This window comes from Molothrus ater, chromosome 5 (assembly GCF_012460135.2).
Source record: "Molothrus ater isolate BHLD 08-10-18 breed brown headed cowbird chromosome 5, BPBGC_Mater_1.1, whole genome shotgun sequence".
In the NCBI taxonomy this organism is placed as follows: domain Eukaryota; kingdom Metazoa; phylum Chordata; class Aves; order Passeriformes; family Icteridae; genus Molothrus; species Molothrus ater.
Genome location: NC_050482.2, coordinates 30,509,029 through 30,536,137, shown reverse-complemented (window position 1 = coordinate 30,536,137; position 27,109 = coordinate 30,509,029). Strand labels below are relative to the sequence as shown.

General features: G+C 40.8%; 1 protein-coding gene across 2 annotated transcripts; it reads left to right on the top strand.

Annotated features, from left to right (window-relative positions):
* Window positions 1-7,273: 7,273 nt before the first annotated feature.
* SLC38A2 (solute carrier family 38 member 2) lies at window positions 7,274-23,496 on the top strand. 2 transcript variants are annotated; one of them, XM_036400343.2, is made up of 16 exons: window positions 7,276-7,523; window positions 8,158-8,345; window positions 8,615-8,696; window positions 8,828-8,943; window positions 11,767-11,840; window positions 11,938-12,030; window positions 12,226-12,307; window positions 15,229-15,311; window positions 16,268-16,326; window positions 16,463-16,612; window positions 17,366-17,445; window positions 17,542-17,642; window positions 18,029-18,153; window positions 18,738-18,882; window positions 19,000-19,097; window positions 19,888-23,496. In XM_036400343.2, the coding sequence occupies exons 2-16, from the start codon at window positions 8,227-8,229 to the stop codon at window positions 19,984-19,986; spliced, it is 1,506 nt and encodes a 501-aa protein (XP_036256236.1). In that variant the 5' UTR covers window positions 7,276-7,523; window positions 8,158-8,226; the 3' UTR covers window positions 19,987-23,496. The 2 variants fall into 2 exon arrangements, with proteins under 2 accessions (XP_036256235.1, XP_036256236.1); XM_036400342.2 differs by having other exon boundaries at window positions 7,274-7,523; window positions 18,738-19,097.
* Window positions 23,497-27,109: the final 3,613 nt, after the last annotated feature.

Sequence of the window (27,109 nt, the reverse complement as noted above, 5' to 3'; positions counted from 1 at the left end):
TAAATGAAACGTGAAGAGCTGTGCTGTTTATGGAACAATTCTGTTCTAACAGCAACATAAATGAACTACTTAAAGGATTTTAAAGGAAGTAATAACAGCAGTTATTTCTGTAAATGTAAAGTGTATTCTGCTTGTCATACCCCAAGCATGTACTTAAACATTCAAGGAAAAGCCAATTTAAAATATCATATACCAAGGGGAAATAAATGCATTGAACATATTTATGGTTCCACAACAAAATATTCCTACATTTTTAAAGAGGAAGAGAATATTTACAGCTCCTTGTAATTTATTTTGGACTCACAAACTATTCAATACATTTTATATATTTGTATTATAAATTGTAGATTATTTAGGCTTAGACTTAATTACTCTAGTTATGTACATATCTTTCCAAACTCAGCAAACATTGCCAACAGAGAGCTCCATGTCTCTCTCAGATCTATTACTACTCATATATTCAGACAAAATTTCCTCTGAATTACTGCACTGCAAAACTGCTAGTTCAGCACATTGAAATGAATACTACTATGTTGCTTTCTTTAATAGCGAATCATCACTGCCAGTAAATAATTTAATGTGGATAGATTTGGATTTGCCCTACATGGCTGCCTAAACACATTTCCATTCAGCTGCTCACAGCATTTTCAATGAAGTCACTTATAATGCTGTGTCATACTTTCATTTCCTAAGTGAGGGGTGTTACACCGCTCGCCTGATACGCAGGCAAGGAAATCTACCAGTTCTTGGTAGGAGCAGGGCTGTCAGTCATTCAGTGAAAGTGTGACTCAGCAGCTCCTTAGTCTGTAAAAGTCCTCTGCACATAGGAGATAAGCAGGAGGGGGATGTCTTTCCAAGCACAGAAATTCTCTGGTATGTATTGGTATGTATATAAACAAAAATGTCCTTACCACCATACAGAATTTACGTAATAATTTTGTTCACTAATTTATTTCAAATCTTCTTTTCGCATACAAGGAAGAGTGTATAAACTGGGTTATTCAACCATTCCTAGTTTTTGCCAGGAATTGATCCATGAAGATTCCTTTGACTAAATTAAAGATGTTCATTTTATTTACAAAAAACTGTACATATTAAGGTAGGAGAGTGATTTTTTCTTCCCACAAGAAATGGGTTTACAAATTGAGTCATAATTATTCACAACTAAAAATAATCTTTCAAAATTAAAAAATAAATGGCTACAAATTTTCTACACATGGACACCAGCCCATTTAGAATACTCAGACCTACAGCAAACACTCAGCCTAAAAACTGGGAGGGAGAAGTTCTTTCTCAGAACATGCAGAAGAACACACATCAACATGAATACAGAGCAACTGCAAAAAAAGTCAAGGTAAAAGCTGCTTGCTGACATTTTATGAAAGACCCCAGGTCTAAATTTCATTCTCTAACAAAGGAGAGAGTACCTAAAACATCTTGAACAATCTTCATTTTCTCTACAACAGGAATCCAAGGGAACTGAAGTTTCTCTCAGATTGACTAGGACTCTTTGACATCAAGAATGATAACCATACAATGTAGAATAAAGGTGTATAAAACCCAATTCTTACTGTGCAAAACATGAGGATATCAAACTAACTGATCAGCAAGAAGTCTGGGGCAAAAAATTTAAAAATGGAAGAAGCTTTTGTAAATGCCTAAGTTTTGTCACTGCTTATGATAAATACCAAACATGGGCTCAAAAGTGATTCAACAATTTTATGTGGATTTTAAAGGAAGTAATAACTTCCTTTCATAGTACCAGAAGCTATGAAATACAACCAACACAACCTTTGCTTCAGTAAATCCCAAATCCTAAACATCAGATTACTCAAACATTCAATTGCATGGTCCTATCCTCTTTCCTACCTTTGCCACAGAAAAATATCCTCTTCTGGCCACTGTCAGACACAAAGTATCAGATTTTAGGCACCTATTTTGATACTGTAAATAACGATTCTTGTTCTTTATGCACTGGAGATAAAAACCAGAATTTTAAGTTCAGTAGGTAATGGCTGTCTACCACAAAGTAGGATCCAGTCCTCAAGATGTTTAGGAATAGCAGCAATTTTACCAAAACAATGCATACTAAATTACACACATTAATTTACAAAATAAAGATCCAGTTGTAATATATTTTTATTGCTGACTGTTTTCATGGTATTTTTGACAATAAATGCAAAGTGAGGAGCTGATTTTCCTGGTTCACTGGGACTTTGTTCTCCATCAAAGTACAGTGCTTGTTGAACTCCTGCCCTAACTGGCCTTTTTCTTTGCCATATCAGTGCATACACAATTATCCTGTCTGGTAAAAACACAGAAACCTCTTCATAACTACACAGTTGTTCCAGTTTTATTTCCTTCTGCACACACCTCTTGCATAGCAACCTGCCCAGATAACTTCTTCTCATTTCTTAAACTTACGCTATTTTTAGGGGAGACACAAAAATGCAAGTGACTCTCCAAAGATGTGAAGCATTATTTGGTTGGCAAACAATGTCCTCCAAGATCTACTGACACAATAAATGATACTGATGCACAGACTGCTGTAGTAATGGCAATAACATCTCTGGGAATCCAAACGCATATCTTAAATTATACTCTCTGCCACCAGCAAATGGTAAAAGAACAAATATAGTAGCTCTTATTCCCATAAGAATCTAAACAAAAATATGTGGAATGGCTTATATAAAATGACAAGAGTTTCAGTTAATTAACAAATACCATTTCCAAAGCTTTTCTAGATTTGTACTATACAAAACAAAAACAAAATAAAACCAAAACAATATAAAACAAAAACAAAAGCAAAAACAAAACAAGCACCACAACCTTAAAAACTTATGTAAGTTTCACACAGGAAAAAACATCAGAGTTTGCTGAGTGGAAAAGATGAATCAAGATTAACAGAGAAACACTATTTTTAAAACTCCTAAAAATGTTACAGAGTTAAAAATATTAAGTAATAACTATTTTTAAAGCAGCTGGCAATGTCCATTTAAGGCTGACAATTTCTTGGAGTTGATTAGTACTACATATCACATGCAGCTTTCACTGTTCTGAGTTTATTGCAGTACAACAGCATAATCCAATGGTTTTAAAACTCAGAATTGATCCCTCTTTTTGGCTTAAATCCAAGTTATAATTATAGAAAATGTACTAATTTTTTGAAAGAATAGTGCTGCTTATATTTTAACATAGTGATCTTGTTGTTTTCATATTGCAAAACTGAAACTAGACTAGAATAAACACAGAGGGAAAAAATTAAGGCTTAAACCAAGTTTTAATATGTAGCTCCAACACACCATCACAAAGCCCAAGAGGCAGGATATGCAATCCTGCATTCCTTTTGCACTCGTAATACCTCTTGGCTTCAGTGGAAGTTTTGTTTAAGAAAGCATACAATCAGAACCTATAATTTCATTAATTGCATGCCACAGGCAGTCCATGTGAGGTAAGAATCATGAACCAAACTGGTTGGAAGGATGGTGGAACCCATTAGCCCCGCCTGCATCTTTGTGGACCGCTCAGTCTATGCAGCAAAACCATGAATCTTTGTTTTCCCTACTCACCCATACTTCCAGCTCTTCCTCATGACAGACTGCATCTGTCATGTAGACAGTAGTGCAGATGTTTCACTCAGGACACATCACAGCTCTCAGGTCTCTGTTACTGTTCTCCACTACCATCCTTCCCCAGACTCTTGGCAGTACTGAGGGTTTCATCCGATGCAGATCTCTACTCTGTTGGGATTTTTATATTATTCATGCTGGGCACAGACAAAATTAATGTTACGTAGCTATTAGTACAGAGTGCTTTGAAATATTACATATTTCATTAGATATCCTTTGGGCAATTTAAGAAGAATCATCTAAAAACCCTGTGAACGGACTTGACTTTAACAGTATTACTGTACACATAACTTTTCCATGCATACCATAAACATAAATGACTCTACTGGATGTGTGTTACAGATAGTTTTATGGTATCTCTCAAGATTTACTTATATATGTAGGAAGAAATAGCATGGGAAAAAACCCTCCCATATTATAAAGGCCTTTCATTTGCTAAAACATAAGGAAAAAAAAAGGCACTTGAAAGCTAGTTCTTTTTCTAAATATAAAAACAAATAATCAAATTTTAAAGGAAACCATTTACAGGATGAAGAATTACAGGTGATATTAGAGTGAGGTGTCAATCTACAGATAGCTCTCCACTGCAAACTGACATTTAGAAACACACAGCAGATAGCTCTTCATCTACAAAACCCCCATTATCTCCCCATATAATAAATTGAAAACTCTAGTTAATTTCTACCTGTCACTGAACACAATTTAATTTTTACAATACCTAACTAACAACAAACTTACAGTTTCTTTTACAACAGCCTTAAAACATAAAGCAGGAAGAGAATCTCCAGATTAAAAGTAAAAAAATTTATTCTTAACTATCCTAAATGCTCGGACTTTGTAAGGAACCATCCAGTGTGTAAATGCACACAAAAGAACAAAATAAAAAGTAAACAAATGGAAGGTATAAAAATGAGGGTGAGTTAGGGATAAGGAGGATGAAAAAACAAAGGAAAGGGGGAAAAAGAACAAAAGAACACTTTAAAAAAAAAAAGAGAGAAACAAAAGCATGACAATGAAAACAAATGAATCGTTGAAACTATGGTGGGAGGAACTGATGAATATTAACTTTTATTATTCCGATTACAAAATACATTTCAAAATTGGATGAAACACATTCTGTGTATGTTTTGCCAAGGACATTCTTGGCAATTACCAAGTCAGGAAAATTACAATTCAATCAGGGAGACATTACTTAAAACCACTTGAAAAAAGCAGATTATTTGAACCAGCAAACAGACTGCATGGGTAAAATTTTACAGACTCAATATTCTGAGCAGTGCAGATTGCACTCACATGTTGCAGAGTTCCAATAATGGGGCCATTAGAAATACAGCAATTTTTCTTCCTGTGTGCATTTTACCAATCTTTCTTCTAGTAAATGAGCAACAAAGCCTCATCATCGTTTTCCATATAAAATGAGGACAGTTCTAGAAAAAAAAAATCAAGCACTTGTAGAGTAGAACTTTTATTTTGCTAAAAAATCTGATTTAAACTTCTTTAAAAGCTGTACTGTCCACGACAACCAGATCACATCTATAAAGATGGTTGCCGTATTTATCAGGCGCATGTAGGGCACTTTACCATGCACGGAATCTGTGCGCTTGCCTTGAAATGGATGATACAGTCCCAAAAACGTTACGAATACGTCATTACGTCTGTTGCTACACTGGCAAAACCCACAACAAACAGGTCACCTTGACCTCTGTCATGTACTCTGTAATTTCACAGAACTGCTGACACCCGAAGAATGGAATTGACTGAAAAAGGCACCAGGCATTCACCATTCCCATTGGAAAAAGAGTGTGCCCTGCGTTCCCCCCGCAGTAGTGCTTATTTACATATCGCTGTGACTGCGCTGGGAAGGCGAGCGATGCAGCCTTTTGATTTAACCCGTCAGGTTGTCGAAGCCTTTGTAAATTGCCCGTTGTGCAGTCAGACTTTCAGAGGACCGAAAACGCCGTGGACTGGCATTCCTGGGGGGACTTGACCACCCGTCACCGCCACAGGCACCCCAAGTCGCGCTCCGCAGACCGGGTGAAGGCGGGCGCCGCGCACCGGCAGGGCAGGGGCCGGTTCCAGCCCAGAACGCCGCAAGCTGAGCTCCGGGGTCGTTTCAATCGCCGCTCCCGCGGAAGCAGGTGCGCCGCCGCCCCTGTGCGCCCCGGGGCTGCGCGGAAGGCGCCGCAGCGCATCCCGCCCGCTCCCGCCCCGCCGCGCCGCGCTGCGGGGGGCGCCTGACGTACCGCGCCGGATGGGGGCGGGGGACGACTGCAGTGATGGAAAATTTTCGGCTCCTGCATCTCCTGGGCGTGCCCTCGCCGGTCCCCGCCCCTTCCCGGCTTCCACTCCCGCCCCCCATCCCGGCGTCGGCGGGGGCGGTCCAGAATCTTCGGCGGCGGTGGCGGGGGGGTGCCGCCGCCTCGCGCCGCCCGGCGCCTTCCCGCCCGCTTGCCCCGGCGACAGTCGCGGGACAGAGTCACTGTCCTCCCGCCCGTCTCAGCCCTGGGGAGGCTCGTGTCCCCGTCAGAGCCGCGGGCACTGCAGTGGGCCCAGGAGCGGGGATGCTGGTGAGGGATTCGCGGTCCCTCGAGGGTGTGAACTGCTCTCGTGTCCCGGCGGCCGCCACTGCCCCGGCACAGCAGACAGGCAGCCGCCCCTCGCACCCTCCACGGGCTCTCGATGCTGCAGAAGAAGGGAGCGAGGGCGATAACGCAGGGGGTCAAGCGACTCGGTGGCAGGGCATCCTCCACACTCGAGGCTGGCGGCCCCAGCCTGGCGTGGGAGTGCACTGGTGCCGCGAGGATAGGAGCTGGCGAGGCTGATTTGCACCCCCCTGTCCCGCTAGAGACAGCAGCCAAGCGGGCCCCCCCCTACCCCTGTCAAGCCACCTTCGGAGCCGTGTCCCTGCACCGTGCCTGTGAGGAGCTGCGGCGCACAGTAAAACTCCGCCGTCCACTTCCACAGGGGGCCGAGCAGCAAAGCTCTCCAAATCTTCCGGAGTGGTTACCTGAGGAAAAGGAAGCAGGATGGTCTGTTTCCCCCTCTCTTCCCTACATGGGGTTTATCGTGAATCGCATCACTGGGGGGAGTCTGTCATTCCGGTTCACTTCCCGAAGGAAGCGTTCGGGGAGTCTGTCGGCTGCCCTCGGGCTCCGGGCTTGCACGTGCGCTGCTGCGGGTGTTAAAAATAGCGAGTGACTGCACCGGGGAGCTATGACGGGTCCGTGGCACCTCGTCCCGCGCCGGAGGCAGGCGCGGGGTGGAAGAGGGAGGCAGAATCCCGGGTGAACCGGTGGCCACCGGGTGCTGCAGTCACGCTGCGCATGCTGCACTGGGCCGGTAGAAGCGGCTCTCAGGGAGAGACAAGCACCGCAGCGTCCCGTCTCCGCCGTGTAAACCAGTGCCCCAATGTAAACACTGGAGAGCTGCTCGGCTCATGTGCTAGCGGCCGCGCTCCCGACCCCCGCCGGTGACCGGCACCCAGCCCTCAGTCGGGGACGCCCCCCGCCCGCTGTGCCCCCCAGCCCCGGCCCGGGCGGCGGCAGGGGGTCAGTCGGGCAGGGCGGGGGGCGGCGCGGCAGCGGGCGGGCGGGCGCCGCGCCCCTGCCATGACACGCCCACATTCCTGCCTGAAGAGCGGCGGCGCCCCGAGGGGGCCGTCAGAGCGGGAGGGACGCCGGAGCGATACAGACGCGAAATTTTCTTTCCTTTTGATACCTCTGACTTTTTTACGCGATTTTTTTTCTACCTTTATTTATCTAGGGGTTTGTTTTCGCTGACATTTCATAGTTAAGGGCTCTTTTTTCCCTTGCAAGAAGTAGCAGCGGAGACAGGAGAATCTCGTTATTCCGAGGCTTCGGGAGAAACCCTCGCTTTCAAGCTCGTGCGTAGAAGGTACGGCAGGGGCTGGCTATTACCGGGCCGCCAAGAAGAACGGGGTGACTTTTGGGACGGAGCACGGCTCGTCCTTCGCGCCTTTGTGCGGTGGCAGCGCCCCGGCTTGTCGCCAAGACCCTGCCGGGCTCCGCCGAGACGCGCGTAGGGATGCGCCGCCGCCGCATCCCGGAAAGGCGGCAAACCCGCAAAGCGACTGCGGCGCGACTCGGTCCCGCGACCGGTTAGCGTTTTCCCGTTGGAAACGCCGGGTCGCGCGGTGTCGCCGGCGGGGAGGCGGGAGGTAAACACAGGGAGGGACAGCCGCGGGGCGGGAGGCTCCGGCAGCCGATGTGACAATCGCCCATCGGTGTTGCATCAGTCCGCTCTCCGCTATCGGGGCGGGGAGGCGGAGGGGGGAGGGGGGGGAGTGCGGCGTGGCGGTGCCGCTCTCTCGGTGCCGGTGTCAGTGCGGGCGGTGCCGGTGTCGGCCGCGCGCCCCCGCCCCGCGCGGGGCTCACCTTTGTCCGCGCGCCCCCCGCCCCGCGCGCCTGGTACTTTTCCACTCGGCGGCGGCGGCGGGCGGGGGCCGCGGGGCCACGTGACGGGCTCGCGCCCGCTGCGGCACTGACGTCGCCTCCCGCCCCCTCCGCAGGCGCGGCGCGTCCCGCCGGCAAGGACAAAAGAGCGGCCGCCGCCGAGCGCCGACCCCCGCCCCGCCAGCATGAGCAGCGCCGAGATGGGCAAGTTCAACATCTCGCCCGACGAGGACAGCAGCAGCTACAGCTCCAACAGCAACGACTTCAGCTACCCCTACCCCACCAAGCCGGCTGCCATGAAGAGGTGAGGGGGCTCCCGCGGCGGGCGGCACCGGCCGGAGACCCGGCGGTGCCGAGCGTCTGTCGGCAAATCCGTACGGAAACACGGGAATCGCTGCGGCCGGAGACGGGCGCAACGCTCCGCGCGCTGACACCGTCGCAGGTGGGGTGGTTCTTTCGGGGTTATTCCGTCGGTTTTTCCTTTTCCCTTTGAAATGTGTCGGAAATGATGATCGGGAAGTGAATGTGCAAGGTTCCCGTAAGAGTCACTAATAATGTCACGTTGTTTTGCAGCCACTATGCGGATATTGATCCAGAAAACCAAAATTTCTTGCTGGACTCCAATCTTGGAAAGAAGAAATACGAAACTCAGTATGTAAGTACCTGGCAATGACGTTCCAAATAAACAAACAAACAAACAAAAATGTACTGCCAATTTTATGTTTGTTTTAATTCTGAGATGACTAATAACTTTCTATTAACTATTACTTATCCGTCTTTCCTCAGCATCCGGGTACTACTTCCTTTGGAATGTCAGTATTTAATCTGAGCAATGCTATTGTGGGTAGTGGCATCCTTGGTCTTTCTTTTGCCATGGCTAACACTGGAATTGCTCTTTTTGTGTAAGTATCTTTTGATTCATCAAAAAAACCCCATCTTTCTGGTGTGTAATTCATAATGGAAAAATACACGGTGTAAGAATATGACCCCTAGAAAACATCCAGTCATTTTCACAGGTGCAGAATTGCATTTTAGGCTTGTTTTGAATTTAAGGATTGTGGTACATTAAGAAGAACCTGCAAAAAGTAAACCGAGTCATTGCAAGTTCTGCAACCCTCAAAAACATTTTACAGTGAATTTTACTTGACTTAGCCATAGTTTCTCCATTAATAACTGATAGACTTCCCCTGAAACTTCTATTATCCAAGTCCCAATCAGGGATGTGGTCTCGCTTTCCTCAACTGACATCACTGTGCCTACAGAGTTACAATGTACTTAACCAATAAAGAAGTCTGTTTTATTGCTGTGCTCTCACTCTCTTCAGGGGTATGGTTTCAGTTACACCTATAAAAATTTCTGTCTGCCTGCAAGGGAGGGATGTGGAATAACCAGCCTGTCTTTATTGGCCTGTCTACACTGGCGAAAGCTTTGAGGTGTAGGGCAGAACTACAGTAATGTAATTGGAAATGACATGAGGATCCAGTTATGTACAGTGCTTTTAAATGTCTTGGGAAGTACATTTTTCATGTATTGGAGGCAGTTCAGCTCACACAACATGTATTATCAGTGACTTGACTGGAAATGAGTATCCATGGGTGTGTTAAAAGGAGCTTTGTGTTTTTATCCTGGAAATAGATGAATGTGCTGAATGTTCAAGAACATGTGAAGAGCAATGTTTAGTTCAAAATTTCCCTGACTCTGCTGCCAGATTTCCAGAAAGTAGGTCAGATTTACTGCCAGATGTTTCACAGTATCGAGTGGTGCTCAAGTTTCCTGAGGAAACTACCTATGTGTGAATTTCGGACCTAAAGGATTTTAAGCATATGGTGATTTGTTAATCTCTTACTAAGATTTTCACTTGCTTAGGTGATGCTAAACTGAGTGAATGACTTAGCATGAGTCTAGAATAGTTATTCATGCTCTAAAGATGTTCTGCAGCACGTGAAAGCTAATCAATATAATGCACATTAGAGTGCTCTTTTTTCCTCTCGAGGAGAGGAAAAAAGAGCATTTAAGGTTAGCTATTTGAACAGACTTTGAGGGTCCTCTTTTCTGAGGAAAAAAATGTTAAAAACTGTCAATTTAACAATTGGATGCTGAGGCAATTTAGTTGCTTTTTATTTCCAGATGCTGCGTTCAGATCTTATTTGCATTAGTGCTGTTTCAAAGACAAACTAGCTTGTTACCTTTCAAAACTTGTAGATCATACAGTTCTGAGGCAGGAAAACAGTTAATCACAGATGATACTGAGGATTTATGATGACAGTGAGGGCATTACAGGCAGCCCTTAATAACTAGGTTACAGAATCAGATCCAGATGCAGTTGATTAGGGCGGTAAGTTCTTCGAGGACTGTGGAGGCACTTGTGTAAGTGCTGTGACTTGTCAGTTGTGTCAGCACTAAATAAATGAATAGAATGGTCTGGAAGCCAGAGACGGAGTGAGCTTCAAGATGAGTTTGCTGACTGATATTGTCTACACTGTAGGCAGCCATTCCATGTTAGGACTGAGAGGCCCAGGGTCTGTGCTGTTTTAAAGTAGTGTAACCCTGGCACATCTCAGCTGAGCTGTTTCTACCCAATGGCTGAGTCAAATCCTAGTTAATCTCTACTTGTCAGAAATAGAGAGGTTTATATGTGTGCATGTGCTAGTGTTAGTGAATTGGCACAGTAACGTAAGTTTCCTACACAGATCTGTGAAGCTTCTCAGACCTTTTAGTTTCCAGTTCTTTGTGCTGCATTTACTAACTTTACCAACATTAAAAATGACACAAAAGGAAATGTATTCTGGGAAGCAAAGTTTGCCATTTTTAAGCCATTTTTGATATGCTGATTCTCAGGTTTCCTATTAAGCAAAATGCTTGTATTGGTATAAGAAAGACCAGGGTTTTTTATTTAATGCCTTGTAATTTTCCACTGTGTTCTCCAGCAGCCGAGAAGTCCCCCCTAGCGTGCCACTCCAGGAAGTGCATTTGTTGTGGGAGAGATTTGTTGTTGAGAGATCCGAATTTTAGGTGATGCAAATGTGCTTCTGGAAGTAATATGCATTGCCTGTAAAAGCTGTGGGGAAGATAAACAAGCCACTAGCGATTCCCATGTAAGCACATCTGAAGAGTTAACTTTTGAGGAAAGAATTTTTTTAAATGACAATAGATGTGTATTTCCATTTGAAAACACAGCTCTCAATGAGTCTGAATTTTCAGTCAATTCTTTTAAGGCTTTTGCAGTTTCATCCTTAGATAAAAAAAAGAACACGGGTTTAAGCTCAAAAGCTGATTTTTTTTAAGACCAAGAGATAATCTTCACTTCAGCTTTAGTTAGCCTCAATGTCGAACAGGGGCAGGAAGACGGGAAAAATACAGTTTCTTACAAGGATGCAAACCTTTCCCTCCACCTGCACACATTCCCATTGATACTTTGTTAAGTTTTTTATTACCAAATGTAGCCATAAGCACTTGGTGTGCTTATGCCACTTTAGACTGGATAGAATCGTTCTTCAAGCCTACAGTAGAATTTCTTTGTATGCCTCTGAAATGCAATTTAGTATAAAATCCTTTCTACACGCGGCATTAATTGGGTTTTCAGAACACTTTCAGCTGACCTTAGAATCCTTCCCCATATAATATCCTAATATGGATAATGTTTATATTTTGATACATTTTTATTTAATAGGGTTACAATAAGTCGTTTATGGTTATTACAAATTTGTGTGTTTTTCTCTCCCCAGGATTCTCCTGCTGTTTGTCTCAATAGTTTCTTTGTATTCAGTGCATCTTCTTTTAAAGACTGCCAATGAAGGAGGTATGGCAAATTACTCTCTTACAAATATGTAGTATTTGTTTCTTATGGTATTTTCTTGAAATACACCCCTCCAATGGGATATCGTATTTTCTTTTAGGATCTTTATTATATGAACAGTTGGGAATGAAGGCTTTTGGTATGGCTGGAAAACTTGCTGCTTCTGGATCAATTACAATGCAGAACATTGGAGGTGAGGACAAGATCTTGAAATGTCTGTACTGTCAATAGTAATTGTTCCCTGCTTATTCTTGGAGACTTATTTGTCACACAACATGTGTTCATTAACTACTTGTGTTCAAGTGAAGTTATGAAACATGTTATGTGATTCTTGCATCGTGTGGCATATTCTATATTTGTAATGATCTATGATGTTATTCACCTACAGCTATGTCAAGCTACCTCTTCATAGTGAAATATGAGTTACCATTGGTCATCAAGACATTTATGAACATCGAAGAGACCACAGGGTAGGTGTTAGAACTCCTCATCAGAGAAACTATTAGGAAAAACAAATACGGAGACTGTATATATTTTTATATGAAGACCACGTTCGGTACACCATAGGGTAGCTTCTTATTCAGACAGAGATGCAGTAAGTTTTCCCTTCCCCTGAGTGCTTCACTTCATTTAGATCCAGCCTGACCTGGGAAAAGGGTAGAAAAATACAGGTATTGCATCATATTGCAGAAAGCTGTTCTGTAAAGAACATCAGGTAAGTGTTAATGTATGTACCAGTCAGTACATACACTTGATGAGGAAAGATAAATGTGATTGTGGTTGGTTTTTTTGTTTTGTTGGGTTTTTTAAATTTATTTTCCTAATGCGTTCAAAATTGTTTGGTCTGATTAATTTAGTTTTCTAGTATAAATATTGTGGCAAGTGATTAAATGTAAGACTAAGGTGCAGTTATAGAAGGAATGTCTTAAGGAACAGTTCTCAAAAAGATTCAGAGACTAAATAATGACCTAAACCAGAGTTTATATACCTAAGACTAGAGTGGTAGATTCCATGCCATCTAGCCCTGGAGACACTTTGACTCCAGAGTGGCTTTCCTGCTTGGCTTTAAAAAGAGGATTCGTTTTATCTAACCCTATTTTGAGTTCACCATTACTATGGTCTTAGTACAATCAGTGGAGAAGGGTGATCCTCTGTAGTGATCAGTTTGGCGCACCTGACTTAGACACATTTTGCGTGTCTCCAAAGAACAGGTGATCATATCACTCTTTATTGAGAGGGTGTGTAAAAACAAGATGCCTGAGTTCAGATGGATAGAGTTAAGTGCTATAAATCTCACTCTTCAGAGTTGTACTTCTGTGCCTTGTCCTGAAGTGTCCCAGTCTTGAGAGGGCTGAGCAGCTCAAGACTCCAACTTACACCTAAGCCTGAGTTCAGAAGGTAGGCATTTTTCTGCCGTGTTCCCCAAGGGGTTCAAGCCATTTGGTGATGTTCATTCAGCTTGCTGATAGATACTGTCATAATAACAGTGCTAGCCATATTTTTTTTCCTTTCTTTTCATTTTTTTAATGTACTCGAATACTGCACCTACCCTATTTACTTAGTAGTGTTATGTTTAAAAATTCTTTGCTGGGAAGCTTAATTTCTCTCCTTTGGCTGAATTCAAGTCCGTATTTTTCGATTCTTAAGAGAGCCCCTGGAGTAGCCAGTATTTAGAAGGGGGCTCGGAGGCAAATATTTTTTAACTGTCCCATCTTCAGTAAAGAATTCAAAACTGGTTGCAATTCAAGAGGGAAAGTTAAAGTCTGTGCATCTCTCTGGATACAGCTGCTACTCTGCGAATCTGGCAGAGAAAATTAAGAAATTGACATCTGTATCTTAAATGTTTTCTTGTTGGCTGGCACTAGGTAGCTGTACACTGATTTAAAGTAAATATTTTCTCAGTGCTCTGGCAATCGTGAACCCCATTTAACTGACTCTCTCCATGCATTGCTTAGGGGAGTCTGGCTACCATTGGCATGGATTCCACTCTGGCAGCCTGGGGCCCGAAATGTAAGCACTTACCTGTTTGAGTGTCCCAAAATAATGCTTACTGTAAAAGAACTTCTGGACTTCTGAGACAATATTGCAAATACTAGCTCCATTATTATAATTTGTTTAGCAACTTTTAAAGTACTTGGCTATATTTTAAAACTGCACAATCCCATTCTTTACTCTTCAGGACGGAAAAACTTTGAAGTCCTTGATCTGAAAGTCCTGATGACCTGTCTATGGTATGCACAATAGCAGTGCATGTTCTTGTGATTGTATCAACTGCAAGAAATTTCTTTGTTGTGATTTCTTTTAAATTTGCCACAAGTCTATTATATTTTTAAAAAAGACAACAAAAGGTGTATGGTGTTAATGTCCTATACATCTGAAGTTTTTAAAATACTCCTTTTTTACATTTAGTTATCCCAGATAACCATCTGAGGAAAGAGGTGACTACATCATTTTTGCATTTACTGTGTAAATCCAGAGCAAGTCTGTTAATTCCTTATTTCCATTACCATATAAAAGGCTATAATTCAGCAACTGAGTTTACATATACAAATTTCAAATTAAATTTTTTACCTAAATAGCATACAGTCCATTTTAAAATAAATACTGTTAAATGATATCATAATAGGATGTAAAGTATTAATACTTGGGAATAAATGTGTAACTTAGTGTTACTTTAATTGCTTAAAGCATATAAGATGGTCCTGTAGGACTTTGTTTTTATGTGTTTCAAAAAAGATGTTAATCTTCTAATGCTCAAAAATGTTTTGTGAAAAAATAGTTGCTGCTTCTTACAGAAAAAAAATGGCAGAAATGTTCTGAAGGAAAAAGCCTCTGAAGTTCTTACCATGTTTTCCCTACTGAAAGGGACAAAATGTGCCTCCAAGAGACTCCCAGTGGTTGTTGGAGTTTTCTCAGCCAGTGGGCTTGAGCTACTGCCCTACCTTCAGCCCTCACCCGTTTTTCTTTAATTCCCACAGGGCACCAAACAGAATCTTATTTCCATTAAAATGGAAACCCTGCCGGGGCCCTGCAGTATTCTAACACATCTGGAGAGTTGGGAACCAGCACTTAAGAAAATTATATTTTTTCTGTGATTGATTCCACTTGACTTTTTTCTAACCAATCATTTACTTTTCTGTCTTCTGACTTCCAGATGTTATTATTTTTATAAAAGGACACTAAAGGAAAGGCACAATGCAGGTTTGGGGTGAGATAAGAAGCTATTGTAGGGTGTTAGGTCCATATAGGAAATTAAATGCCGTCATTTGTGACATCAAGTAGTGCATTTTTTTAAGGAGCCATATGTTGTAGAAAATAAGAGGGAAGACTAAACTGCAAATGCAATTTCTAAATACTTAATTACTTACAAATATTACCTTCTTTTCTACAGAGAATGGTATCTCAATGGTGACTATTTAGTGCTGCTGGTGTCTGTCATTCTGATTCTTCCCCTGTCCCTACTGAAAAATCTAGGTAAGTAGTAGAGAGCAATCAAAATAAAAACCTGTTGGAAGAACTGTGGTGAAATGTGTTGATGCAATGTTTGAGTCTTGAAATGCTGTGTGAACTAATAGCTGTCTCCAAACTTGTCTCTTGGGACTAATTAACATTTAGGTAATTGCTGTCAATCTCCTTGAAGAAAGGAAAAAAAAAAACCAAGACAAGCATACTAAATTACAGATGTGTTTGTGGAAGATGAAAACACAGCAGATAGGATGGCTTCAGAATGAAGCTCAACAGTAACTTTCTGTTTCTGTTCTTATCACAAAGTTTGACCTATTTTGGTCAATGGTGAAATAATACAGCTCTCCTGTAACAGCCTTCAAAGAGTAGGGCTGCTAACTCTGGCCAGTATCTTCTCATTTTAGATCCCGAGGAGTAACAGAATATTCGTGCCAGATGCTTTATCTGAAATGGCTGTAATTCAGTGATACATGTGAATAATTCAGATAACAGGCTGTTTATTCAGGGAATCCTGTAGTGGAACTTCAATAACTGAAGAGTCTCAATGTGAATTACTCTCTCAAATTACTATTTTCTAGAAGTTAATCAGTAAAAACAGAAGGAAAAAGGCTAAGTTATCTGATAGTGTGTGCTGTTAAAATTAATCCTATAGCATTCTTAGTATACAATAAACAATTCATATAGTTGCTGCTGTGAGATCTTTTAATTTGCGTCCTTGTCTTGTAAGTTAAAAAGTTTAACATTACAGACTCACTGTATGTACAGACCCTAATATGTCTTTCAGAACCTTCAGATCTGGGTCGGGATTAGCAGAAAGTCAATGAATAATTAATTTGTTCTGTAATGCTAAGGAAATAACAATCTAAAGAGATCACTTGACAGAATACATTTTGCCTTTATGTTTTGACTTGAATGATGTTTCTGTTAATTATATCTTAGATTTTTTTTGTCTTTCTTCATCGCAGGGTATTTGGGCTATACCAGTGGATTTTCCTTACTTTGCATGGTCTTCTTTCTGATTGTTGTAAGTATATCTTGTAAACTTCTTGTAAACTTTACAGTGCTTGTAAAACTGCATTTCAAAAGCAAAATTAAGCAGTTTCTAAAAATTTTCACATCTTGCATTAGTCAAACTAATAAATGCGTGGCTTTATTTCCAGGTCATTTGGAAGATGTTTCAGATTCCTTGTCCTACAGACAGTGTCATCATGAATGTGACATTACTTAATGCAACAGTGGCACCTTTGGTAGCTGAAAATATAACAAGTGAGGATATGTGCAAGCCAAAATATTTCATCTTCAATTCACAGGTAACTGACTGAAAAATCAGATACTCTGTTGAGAATGACTGAGTATGTAGCAGATAAATAAGATAATTTTACCTTCAAGCAGTTGCCCAGTTTTAAAATCGGGATGTGTTAAGAATTTCTGTTCCAGTAGACTTGGACACTGTTTACCGCATGGAGACTGAGTTTTTCCACATGCCAAATACACAGAAATTAGAGGAGCTTGAAGTGCCTGTTCAAGTGGCAAAAAACACATCTCTCATTCTTTAGCACAGCATTTCTCAAGCTTTCTCAAAAAAGTTAATGAAGCATTTTAAAAAGTAGATTGCAGAAGAAAATTAGGAAAATTGTAGAAGTGTGCAAATAGGATGTTTGACTTGTTCCCGGTCACAAATTCTTGACTCATGAATGCTCCCAATTACAGTGATCTCCACATGTGTAATACACAATACCAAGTTCACAAGAACTAATGGCTTAAGCCTGTGAGTTGCTGAACATGATTTCGTATGTAAATACATTCAGTTCACCATGGAATTCAGCAACATTTGAGACTATTTGGTACCATCCCAAAAAACTCACTTCCTCTCAAAACAGGACACTCAGGATCTGGGTTTAAGAAAATATGAACTTGTTGAAAATTTCTTTGCAGTTTCCATTGTAAAGAATAGCTGATCTTTATCACCAAATAAGGCCAAAATTAAAGAATCTCCTGATGATTTTATAAAGTAAATTTCTAATGTCTGTTGAGATACTTAAGAAACTTTTTTTTTTTCTCAGACTGTTTATGCTGTCCCGATCCTAACATTTTCCTTTGTCTGTCATCCTGCAATTCTTCCTATTTATGAAGAACTGAAAGGGTAAGTGTTAGATGTATATCTGTAATTTCACTGAACAAACAAATAGAGAATGAAACAGTATGTTTTCACTGCTAACAATGTTACTTTTTCTTACAGCCGAAGCCGTAAAAGAATGATGAATGTGTCCTATGTATCTTTTTTTGCCATGTTCCTCATGTATTTGTTGGCTGCTCTGTTTGGATACTTGACATTTTATGGTAAATATTGCTTCTTTGCTTTCGTTAAATGACTTATGGTCTGCAAAATCACAGTGTTATTTTAAAAATAGAACAAGCAAGCATTTACTATGCATTCTAAATATACATTGTTAGTTGGGCTTTTTTTTTAGTACTTCTGTAAGTGCACACCCTAAAGGATATCAGTAATAGAATTAGGCCCAAGACATAGGATTAAAATTGGATTAAGCCAGATTCTGTGCCTCCAAGTCATCCCTGTGTAAAATGGATACATTCTTACAGGAGCTCTTGAGGCTTTCAGTTCATATTGATGATGTAACTGTAAAATTTGTGTGGAATCTAGAGCAGAAGCACATGTTTAAGAAGTATGTCAACTAAATCTAACTAAAATACTGTTTTCTTTATAGGAAAAGTTGAACCAGAACTGCTTCACACCTACTCTGCTTATCTGGGTGCTGATGTTCTGCTTCTTATTGTGCGTCTTGCTGTACTTATGGCTGTAACCCTCACTGTACCTGTAGTTATTTTCCCTGTAAGTAATTTTTTTTAACAACTATACTGCTGCAGTCATTTACTGATTTGGCAACTCCTGTTTATTAATTGAAAAACTGAAGAGCTTTTCTCTTAACTGAAAAAGGAAACTTATTCTGGTAAACTTGATAAATTTTAGCTGTACTGTTAATTCAATAAATATGTAACATTTACTAAACAGTAATACAAATATATTCAGTTATACAGTTTTCCTGGTATGATTATATTGGGGAAATGAAACAGATTGCCCCTCTTTAAAAAAGCTTACACTTTTGTATTATCAGCTTATTGAAGCCAGCATGTTTTTGTACACACCTTGTGGTGGCAATCTGGCCATTTATGTACATATTGTTGAGCAGCATCCCTAGATGATACAAAATTTCCTGGAATTTTTGTTCAAACCAGATACTTTTCCTTGGTTTTTTCTCCATATTACTTTTGTCTTTCACCTTCTGTTAAAATCTGAAGCATTCAGGAAAGTTATGTTAAAGTACTTCCAGAAGGAAGGTCTAATTCAGGTGACAAATCACTGTCTTCCAAAATGAAGACTAAACTGTCTCTTTTTTTTCCCCCTGTCTTCCAAAGATTCGCAGTTCCATTACCCAGCTGCTGTGGGCAGGGAAGGAGTTCAGCTGGTGGCGTCACTGTTCCATTACCATTTCTCTCCTGGCATTTACCAACGTGCTCGTTATCTTTGTCCCTACTATTCGAGACATCTTTGGATTCATTGGTAAGCATTTTCTTGTCAGATCAAGCAGTCTTTTGCATTTCAGAAAAAGCAGTTCCAGTCTGATTAGAGTATATTTACCTGTTTATGAGTATTTATTTCCATGCTTTTTCTCTACAGGTGCTTCTGCGGCTGCCATGCTGATCTTTATACTTCCTTCTGCCTTCTATATCAAATTAGTGAAGAAGGAACCAATGAAGTCAGTGCAAAAGATTGGGGTATGTATAGACAAATATGTAACTACTATAGACAACTATGTAACTAAGAATTTGCTAACTAATTCAAAACAAAAAAATTAAGTATCTTCTTCATGATTTATGAATTTTGAAGTCCTGGTGAAAGTAGTCAGTGAATTAGCTTTTAATGTTATCTTGCATAGTTGCAAGGAGCTGTATAGGAACTCAGAACCAAGGAACTGGCCATCACAAGACTCAGTTTACTTCAGTGACTTCTCTCAGCCCCTGGCCCCAAATCTCAACAGTAGCTGGGTCTTTCTGTTGCTGCTAAGAGCCAGATTTCAACAGAATACCCTAAGAACTGTATTTAAAAAACCTTAACATTCTTCAAATATTCTTTTAAGACTTATTTACATAGTTTTCTGCATAAAAGCTCATATCTGCCAATTGTTTGGGTTATCTTGATTGTTCTAAGTGCTCTTACTAATCGTAGACATACTGACTCATAATGCAGTCAGATATACTGAGACAGTCAAGTTAGCACAGTGGCACAGCCTGACTGGTTATTAGCAGCTACATCCACTTCCCTTAGCTGAGGGTGAGGTCTGCTATACTGAAAATAAATGTACTTTCTGAGAAGTAAAGGACCCCAAATATGAGAAAGATGCTTAGCTCCTTGTCATTGACTTGATCTCTTGTCTCTTTTACTTTGTCCTCTGTGAGCAATGGCATTTGTGCTAGTTCATGGGCAAGAATTTATAGGTGAATGTTGTGTTTTACTAACAGTGTCATAGCAGAATCTGAAATACTTCTTTTATATTTTCTTTTTCAGGCTTCATTCTTCTTTCTAAGTGGTATACTTGTGATGACTGGGTGTATGACACTGATTATTCTAGACTGGATCCAGAATGTTAAATCTGATGGCCATTAACTGCCCTGGTTTAATCTCTGTAATACACCACTTCAAATGCCAGTGTTCACTCAGATACCTACTGGGAATGAAAACGAGCTATTCAGCTTCCTTTAAAAGGCAGATTCTTTGTTGATGGTTCTTCTGATTGTAGAATATCTGAACTCTGTCTTTAAGAAACTATTCTGCATGATGGAAGTGGATATTGACATCAAACCACGTGAGTGTCTGGCTGAAGGAAGTGACAACTTTATTCCATTCCAGAGAATGGACAGAACTCTCTGTAGACTTTTATCAAGCCATGTTTGGCTTTCGTCATTGTTACTTGGATATTTTGTTATTTTACTTGAATGTGCCTAATGGAACCATTTGATGTGAGAAAGAACTCTTTAATTTACAGCAAAGTGTTTAAATAACCAATGAGAGAGCAAGAGAAAGAGAGAAACACTATTATTTTTTGTACCAAAAATTCTTATGGACCTCAAAAGCACTATTTTGACTTTAAGAAACATTTTTCTAAAAAGAATGAAAAAATAACATAGAAGAGCTTGGAAAAATATTTAATTAGTGTCCTAAATTAAACTTAGTTTGACTTTCTTGATCTCTTCACTCATGTCACCAGTGACAGGACCCAAGGAAAGGGCATGAAGCTGAGGCAGGGTAGGTTTAGGTTGGATATCAGGAAAAGGTTTTTTTACCCAGAGGGTGTTTGGGCACTGGAACAGGCTCCCCAGGAAAGTGGTCACAGCACCAAGCCTGACAGAGTGCAAGAAGTGTGTGGACAACTCTCAGGCACATGGTGTGATTCTTGGGGTGTCCTGTGCAGGGCCAGGAGTTGGACATCGTGATTCTGATGGGTCCTTTCCCTCAACATACTTTATGATTCTGTAGAGGCATAGTTAAATTTTATTTTTAAAATGCTTCTAATGACCAAAACAGAAAATAAGCCAATTCAGATCAAAATCTTCTGATACTAAATGCTTCCCGTGAAGCTCCCTTAGAGAAAATAATCCTGAAAATCATTTCAGACTTACATAAGTAACTAGAGTTACCAAAAATGGTGTGGAAATGCAAATTTTCAAACTTTAAAAAAACCCACCTTTATAAAAGGGTACATTGGAGAAAAGCGTAGGTAATCTAAAATTGTAAAGATGGCATTAACATTTCCCTTCTTGAGGTACTCAGTAGTGCAATTGAGTAAAACAGGGTCTGGGGTTTTTGCTTTTTGGGGTTTTTTTTTTCCTGTTGTAGGTAGAAACTGAATGGCACTGGAGCATATGATGCCATTAATACAAAACTTCCTCCTCAAGTTCCTTGTATTATTAAGGTCCATTGTCAGTTGTAACAATGTTTGTTGGGATTTTTTTCTATCCAATCTATCTTGAAACACTCTGTAGGAAAACAAAGTCCTAATGTAGTCTTCTAGTTGTATAATATTTAAAAACTGTACAGTATTTCTCAAATTCCTCATCCGTTATTGGATTTTGAATTACTTGATTATTCTGTTTCTGAGTCAAATTCACAAAATAACTGCACCAATTTTTCATGCTTGGTACAAACTCTCTTCACATACACAACTGGGATTCCTCTTCCAATTTATACTGTATAGTAGTATTAAAGATAACCTCATAGACTGGATAGTCATCTCATACTTGTTTGCTTCAGAAATAGATATGTTTCTAATGAGCCCTAGCTGATGAAACAGGTGCTGTATGGTTGTGATGAGCTATTTTGTTTCTAGTGCATGTTTGCTCTTTCATTCTTGTCCCAGGTTGAAGAGAGGTAGCATTTGTATAACAGCGTACTTGGCTTATAAGAGGTTCTCAAACAGCAATATTGGGTACAAAGGCCTAGATAGAGATTATTAATGAAATAGTCATGGCAATGTGGTCAACTGTCTTCATCTGACACGATGCTTTAAAAATCTCATTTATGAAGTCCCACTCGGTCATCGTGTCAGAGAGACCAAGTAAAGGCCTGTAATCTGTTGATTAAACAGTGCCTGAGACTTTTTTGCTCTTGTAGAATTAATCAGAAATAAACCTAAACAATAGTCACCGTTTGGCAGATAATGTCAAGCGCTGCCCAGCCATTTAAAATCTATGGAAAAACAACTGCAGGTATTTTGTATTGATACTTCTGCATGATTGTAAGTACTGGTCACTAAAACTATAGTGTAAAACTGTAATGACAAGTTAGATTCCTCATGTGTTATTTGTATAATTAATTCAGTGGTACTCAACTGGCAAATAATGATCCTGGAGTCAGCTCTGACTAATGCTCTGTAGGTACTTCTCTGCCTCAGGTACTGTACATCCATGGCTAACTATCCCATGTTACCTGATCTCCACAGAAGTGCTGAGCACGTGCCTCCTCAGTACTTTGGCAGCTTTTCTTCTTCCTCCACAAATGTGCAAAGGTGGAAGAGGATTAAAATGTTGTCTACCTTTGAGCAATTTGTAGCATATAAGGGATGAAATTCTTCCCTTTAAAAAGAGGAAAGAAAGTGAGAAATAGCCTCCTTTCTTGCAGCAGTCATAGAAGAGGAAGGAGTCGTGAGAAGTTACTACAAAGTCCTTCTTGGCAACCAGAAGGGAAGAAGATTATTGTGATGACACCTCATAGTGTATTTTACATGTCACTTAATTCTCTGAATGTAGCAATTTCCAGATTATACATTATGTGTTATATAATTTGATGACTGACTCTCCACCTGCAACAGTTGAGTTCCACTTGGCTGGGTCGATTTCCAACATGTGATTTTTTTTCTTATTATTATTTTTTTCCAAACCTGTCTTTTAAAGTTACCTACATTACAAACCACCAAAAAGAGCAGCTTCAGTATTAAACCACTGTTCTGTCACCTCAGTTAGACATTGTCTTCCATGATATTTCAGTCATAAATGTAACATGTTATTTATAAAGCATTAATCCATAAAACTAAAACTATTTTTCAATATTTATGATAGTCTATGTACATAAATTGTATGTGTGTATATACTGTAAGTATAATGTATATAATGTAGGTTTGGAGTCAGAATTTATGTATATATTCCTCTCTCATTACTGATTGTTACAGCATTTCAAGGAGTTGTCCATGTTATACATCTGTGTAACAGCTGTCAAAGGAAAGAGCCTTTTTCAACAAAGTGTAATGCTTACAGAGATGAAAGGAGTGTTATGACTAAGGTGTGTAAGAAAACACTAAGACTGTATTTATTACAAATGTATATGTTGCAATAAACACCGGAATCACTTGGGTCCATAGAAAGCATTGTTGAGGTTCATGTGTACTTTCTCTCTAAAACTCACCATGGATGTTAGGATTTCCTGAATGCAGCAGTTAACCACCTCTGCAATCTAACGCGCATCCCTCCCGCGGTACATCCGTGTACATATGTAAATACCCACCTTCCTGGGAGAGGCCAGCAGCCTAGCTACCACTGCTGGCTAGACTGGTGGCCAGCAACACAGTTTCAATGAAACATTGTATGTTTGTTTTAACTGAAATAAATAAACAGATAATCCTAAGCAAGGGTGTGATGTTTTTCTTTGGGGAGGCAGTTGGAGGATTTTCTTTAGGGATGACGCTAAAAGTGTACCTTTAATTTCCTGCATAGTTAATTTACTGAGCACTTTTCAGAAAAGATGGGGAGGAAAATGGCATGCAAGTGTATCCAAAACTTATGACATTACAAGGGTTAAGAGAATGAGTCTGGGCATGAGAGATCAAATTCCACAAGGAACTTGCATTAAGTAATTTCTTTTGTGGAAAAAGGCATAGCTGGAGACAAGACCAAATGTGTTAGATCTTGTGTAAGTGTAATAAATGAGTGAGTCTTCCTAAAATCCTATGCTGCTTTCCTTCATTTGAATCTCCAGAGAAGAATAACTGCTTATGTAAAAAGTTATAAAACTGGTATGCCTGGTTTGCTTCCATTTTGGAAACTGGGTACAAACCAATGTAGCATATGCATTCTTGGTTCTCCATAAATCTGTACCATGTCATATGAATATCTGTCCCAAATATTCAGAATTGCTTGAGAGACACTAGAGTTGTAACTGTAAGTGTGTCATGTGTTCAACAAAACACTACAAAAGGAATACTTAGGAAGGGTAGTTATATGCTCTGAAATTAGGAAATCCTCAATTAAGGTTGCATTAATTATAAGATTGCATAGCGTGTTTTCCTGGAATCCTCGCTTAGTAGCTGTTCATTATTTTATTTTCTTAAGATGCTTTCTGTGTGTGCACAGTGTTTATGTGTTTGCTCAAATTCCAAAGCCCATCCTGATGAGGGATGAATGCCTGCATTCCTTTCTAGTTCTCATTTTAGTGTCATGTTTGTGTAACTTGAATTACTCATTTTCACAGTGTTGCAGGTCTTTAAGAAGGTGTTAATCAGGTATACTGCTCTTGGGGACCATGGAGAGGAAGCACTGTGGCACCACCATGTGAGTGGTGAGTGGTACTTGAGTCCACAATTTAATGTCCTCCACTTGCTTATTTTGTATTTCAGCATTTGCTTACATGCATCTGAAGCATAACTTCAAACAGGTTTTGTATGATGATCATTCTTGGAAGAAGAACCCTAAAAATCAAGCTAGCCATTTGGAAAGAGTGATCGTGTCTGGAAGGGCCCCAGTCTCATAAGGGGTCTGCCATCACTCAGGCACTTCATACCAGTGCAGAAGCCCTTCCCCTAGAATGCTGCTTGACAAGCTGAACCATTAGGCTCACCTTACAATCAGGCAATTCCATCAACTTAAATAGCATGAGAAGCAGTGTTTTCTACATCTTATTTCTCACAAGAATGGGAGTATTTCTTATCTTGTGAGATGAATGAGATGGTGCAATGATTTTTTAAAAAGAAACTGAAATTATGTTGGGATGGTGTCTAAAATCCCATGCTTCGAGCCTCTCTGCCTGCCACAAAGTCTTTGCTCCAAAGGAGGGTTAAGTTGTCACTTCAAGTTTATTCACAATGCTGAGCTTTGTGAATGTCTCAGGTTCTGTCCAGGAGACAGATTCAACTTTCTTCTAGTTTCTCTGAAATTTGCTTCTTTCTTCCACCCTGGCCTTGCCAAGTCTGTCGTACCCCAAGGTCGTGCCTAGACATCTCACCTCCAAGTGTTCATGCAGCAGCTGGATTGTCCTCCAATGGTCATGTCCTCAGGTCCCCATGGCTTAGCTCATATCCCTGCTTCCAGGGCATCACAGTTACCATTCAGTCTGTGTGCCCAGGTTTCCTTTCTGGAGACACAGAACAGAGCATGGCCAGTGTATGCCCAAATTTCAGCTCAGAGGAAACCAAGATACCATGAGCACAGCCTCTATTCCTTCAAGGAACGTGGACATACCATCCCATTTCCAGTGTAGATGTGCCCAGCAGCAGTTTCTTGGCCTTTCTACTTCCAATCTCTTAAGTGTGACAGTCCAGACCTACCTGCTTTCACATGCATTTCCTTCTGTCTTCCTGCACAGCTGCTTTTGGCTGTCATAAGGGGACTTTTGCTCAGCTCTGTCACTCTTCCTTGCACCTTTGTCCGCTTTTGCCAGCTCCCCTTGAATATCACCTCTTGAAGTTCCTCTTGCAAGCCACCTTCTCATCCCACTACCTTTCTGACTGTGTGCCTGCCCGTGCCCAGCATCAATCCATCCACACGTTCTTTACCCAGCCACAGCTGGAAATATAATCTTTTGATTTTTCTAGTCTCTGCCCACCTTTTCTCCTTATGGCCACCACTGTAACTACAAGCCTTATTTTTGTGTTCTCTGGCACCCTCCAGCTCTTCAGCAGCCCAGAGAAGGCCACTTCCACACCACGTTTAGGCAACCCTTACCCCCCCAGCCTTTGGCTGAGCCCAAAGCCCTTCTGTAGGGGATGGCAGGGGCAACTTTTCCAGGAAATATGAATTATTATTTTAACTACCAAAAAACATAATCTTAAATGGGCTAAATAATTTAATCTGATTGTTTTTCCACAGAGATGCAGAAAAGAACCATCCTGCTGCAGTCACTCATGACAGCAAATGTCAGGAGAATCATCTGAAGCTAGACACCACTTGAAAGAACAGACACATACTCCAATAAGAGAACAGTCAGGTAATCTCAGTAACAGGTGGCATAACCAGCCATGTTTGAAAATATTATCTAAATTAGAAATAAGTGGTAAATTTTTTTTATCAATATTTACATATAGAAAAAGAAAAAAATGTTTTTCAATTGAAGCTCATAAACTAATAGGTGATAAATGTTGGACAGGTACTAGCAATAATGTAGAAACTCAGTATGGGTCCTTGAAAGGGCGTGTAGCTTATATAACTAGATTTTCATGTTCTTTAATAGTCTTCACCTCCAGCTCAGATTGCAGCAAAATTAAATGGAGCCAAATAAGGTGCTATGGGTATTCCCAAATGCTCAGGAGTTACTGGGCTGGGGCAAATGTAGTCAATCACACATTTATTTTCTGTTAAAATAAATATCAGTTCCTGAACCTCCAGTAATGTTCCTTCCTGCTCACTGCAGAGAGAGGATTCAATGTGCTGGTGAAATGCACCTTGGGGCTGGAGCCCAGGTGACTATACAGAACAGACAGACAGACAGACAGGTCTCATGAGAGCTGGCATGAACCACCCTCTGAACCACCCTCTCACCCTGCCTCATGCTCAAACCCTACGGAGGACTTGAGCAGTGACAAAACTGGCAGGAGTTTCTGCTGTGGGCAAGGCATAGGGAGCATGCCCCGGCACCGTGACTGAGGAAAACACTGAGAAAAATGCTAAGATGGGGATCAAAAAGGCCACAGCAGAGTCTCAGCTCTGTGGAAATATGAACAGCAGCCACAGAGGTCATGAACAGTTTCCCTCTTTTTCCACCAGAAAACAGTGGCAACCAGGAGACCTTCAGAGGACAGGTTTGAAAATAGTTGCCCCTAAAATATTTATATCTGTGCTTGCTTTTTCTGACATGACTGGGGAGGCATCCACTATGAAACTCTTGCTCTGTCAGGATTACTGGACTTAAATGAAAATTACATATGAGGGATGTGTTTTTCTGGGGAATGAGTGAGGCAGTTCCTAAGAACACCAGCCGCAGGAAGCTGATATTCTTCATCATCAGCTGTCACAAGAAGCTGCTGTAA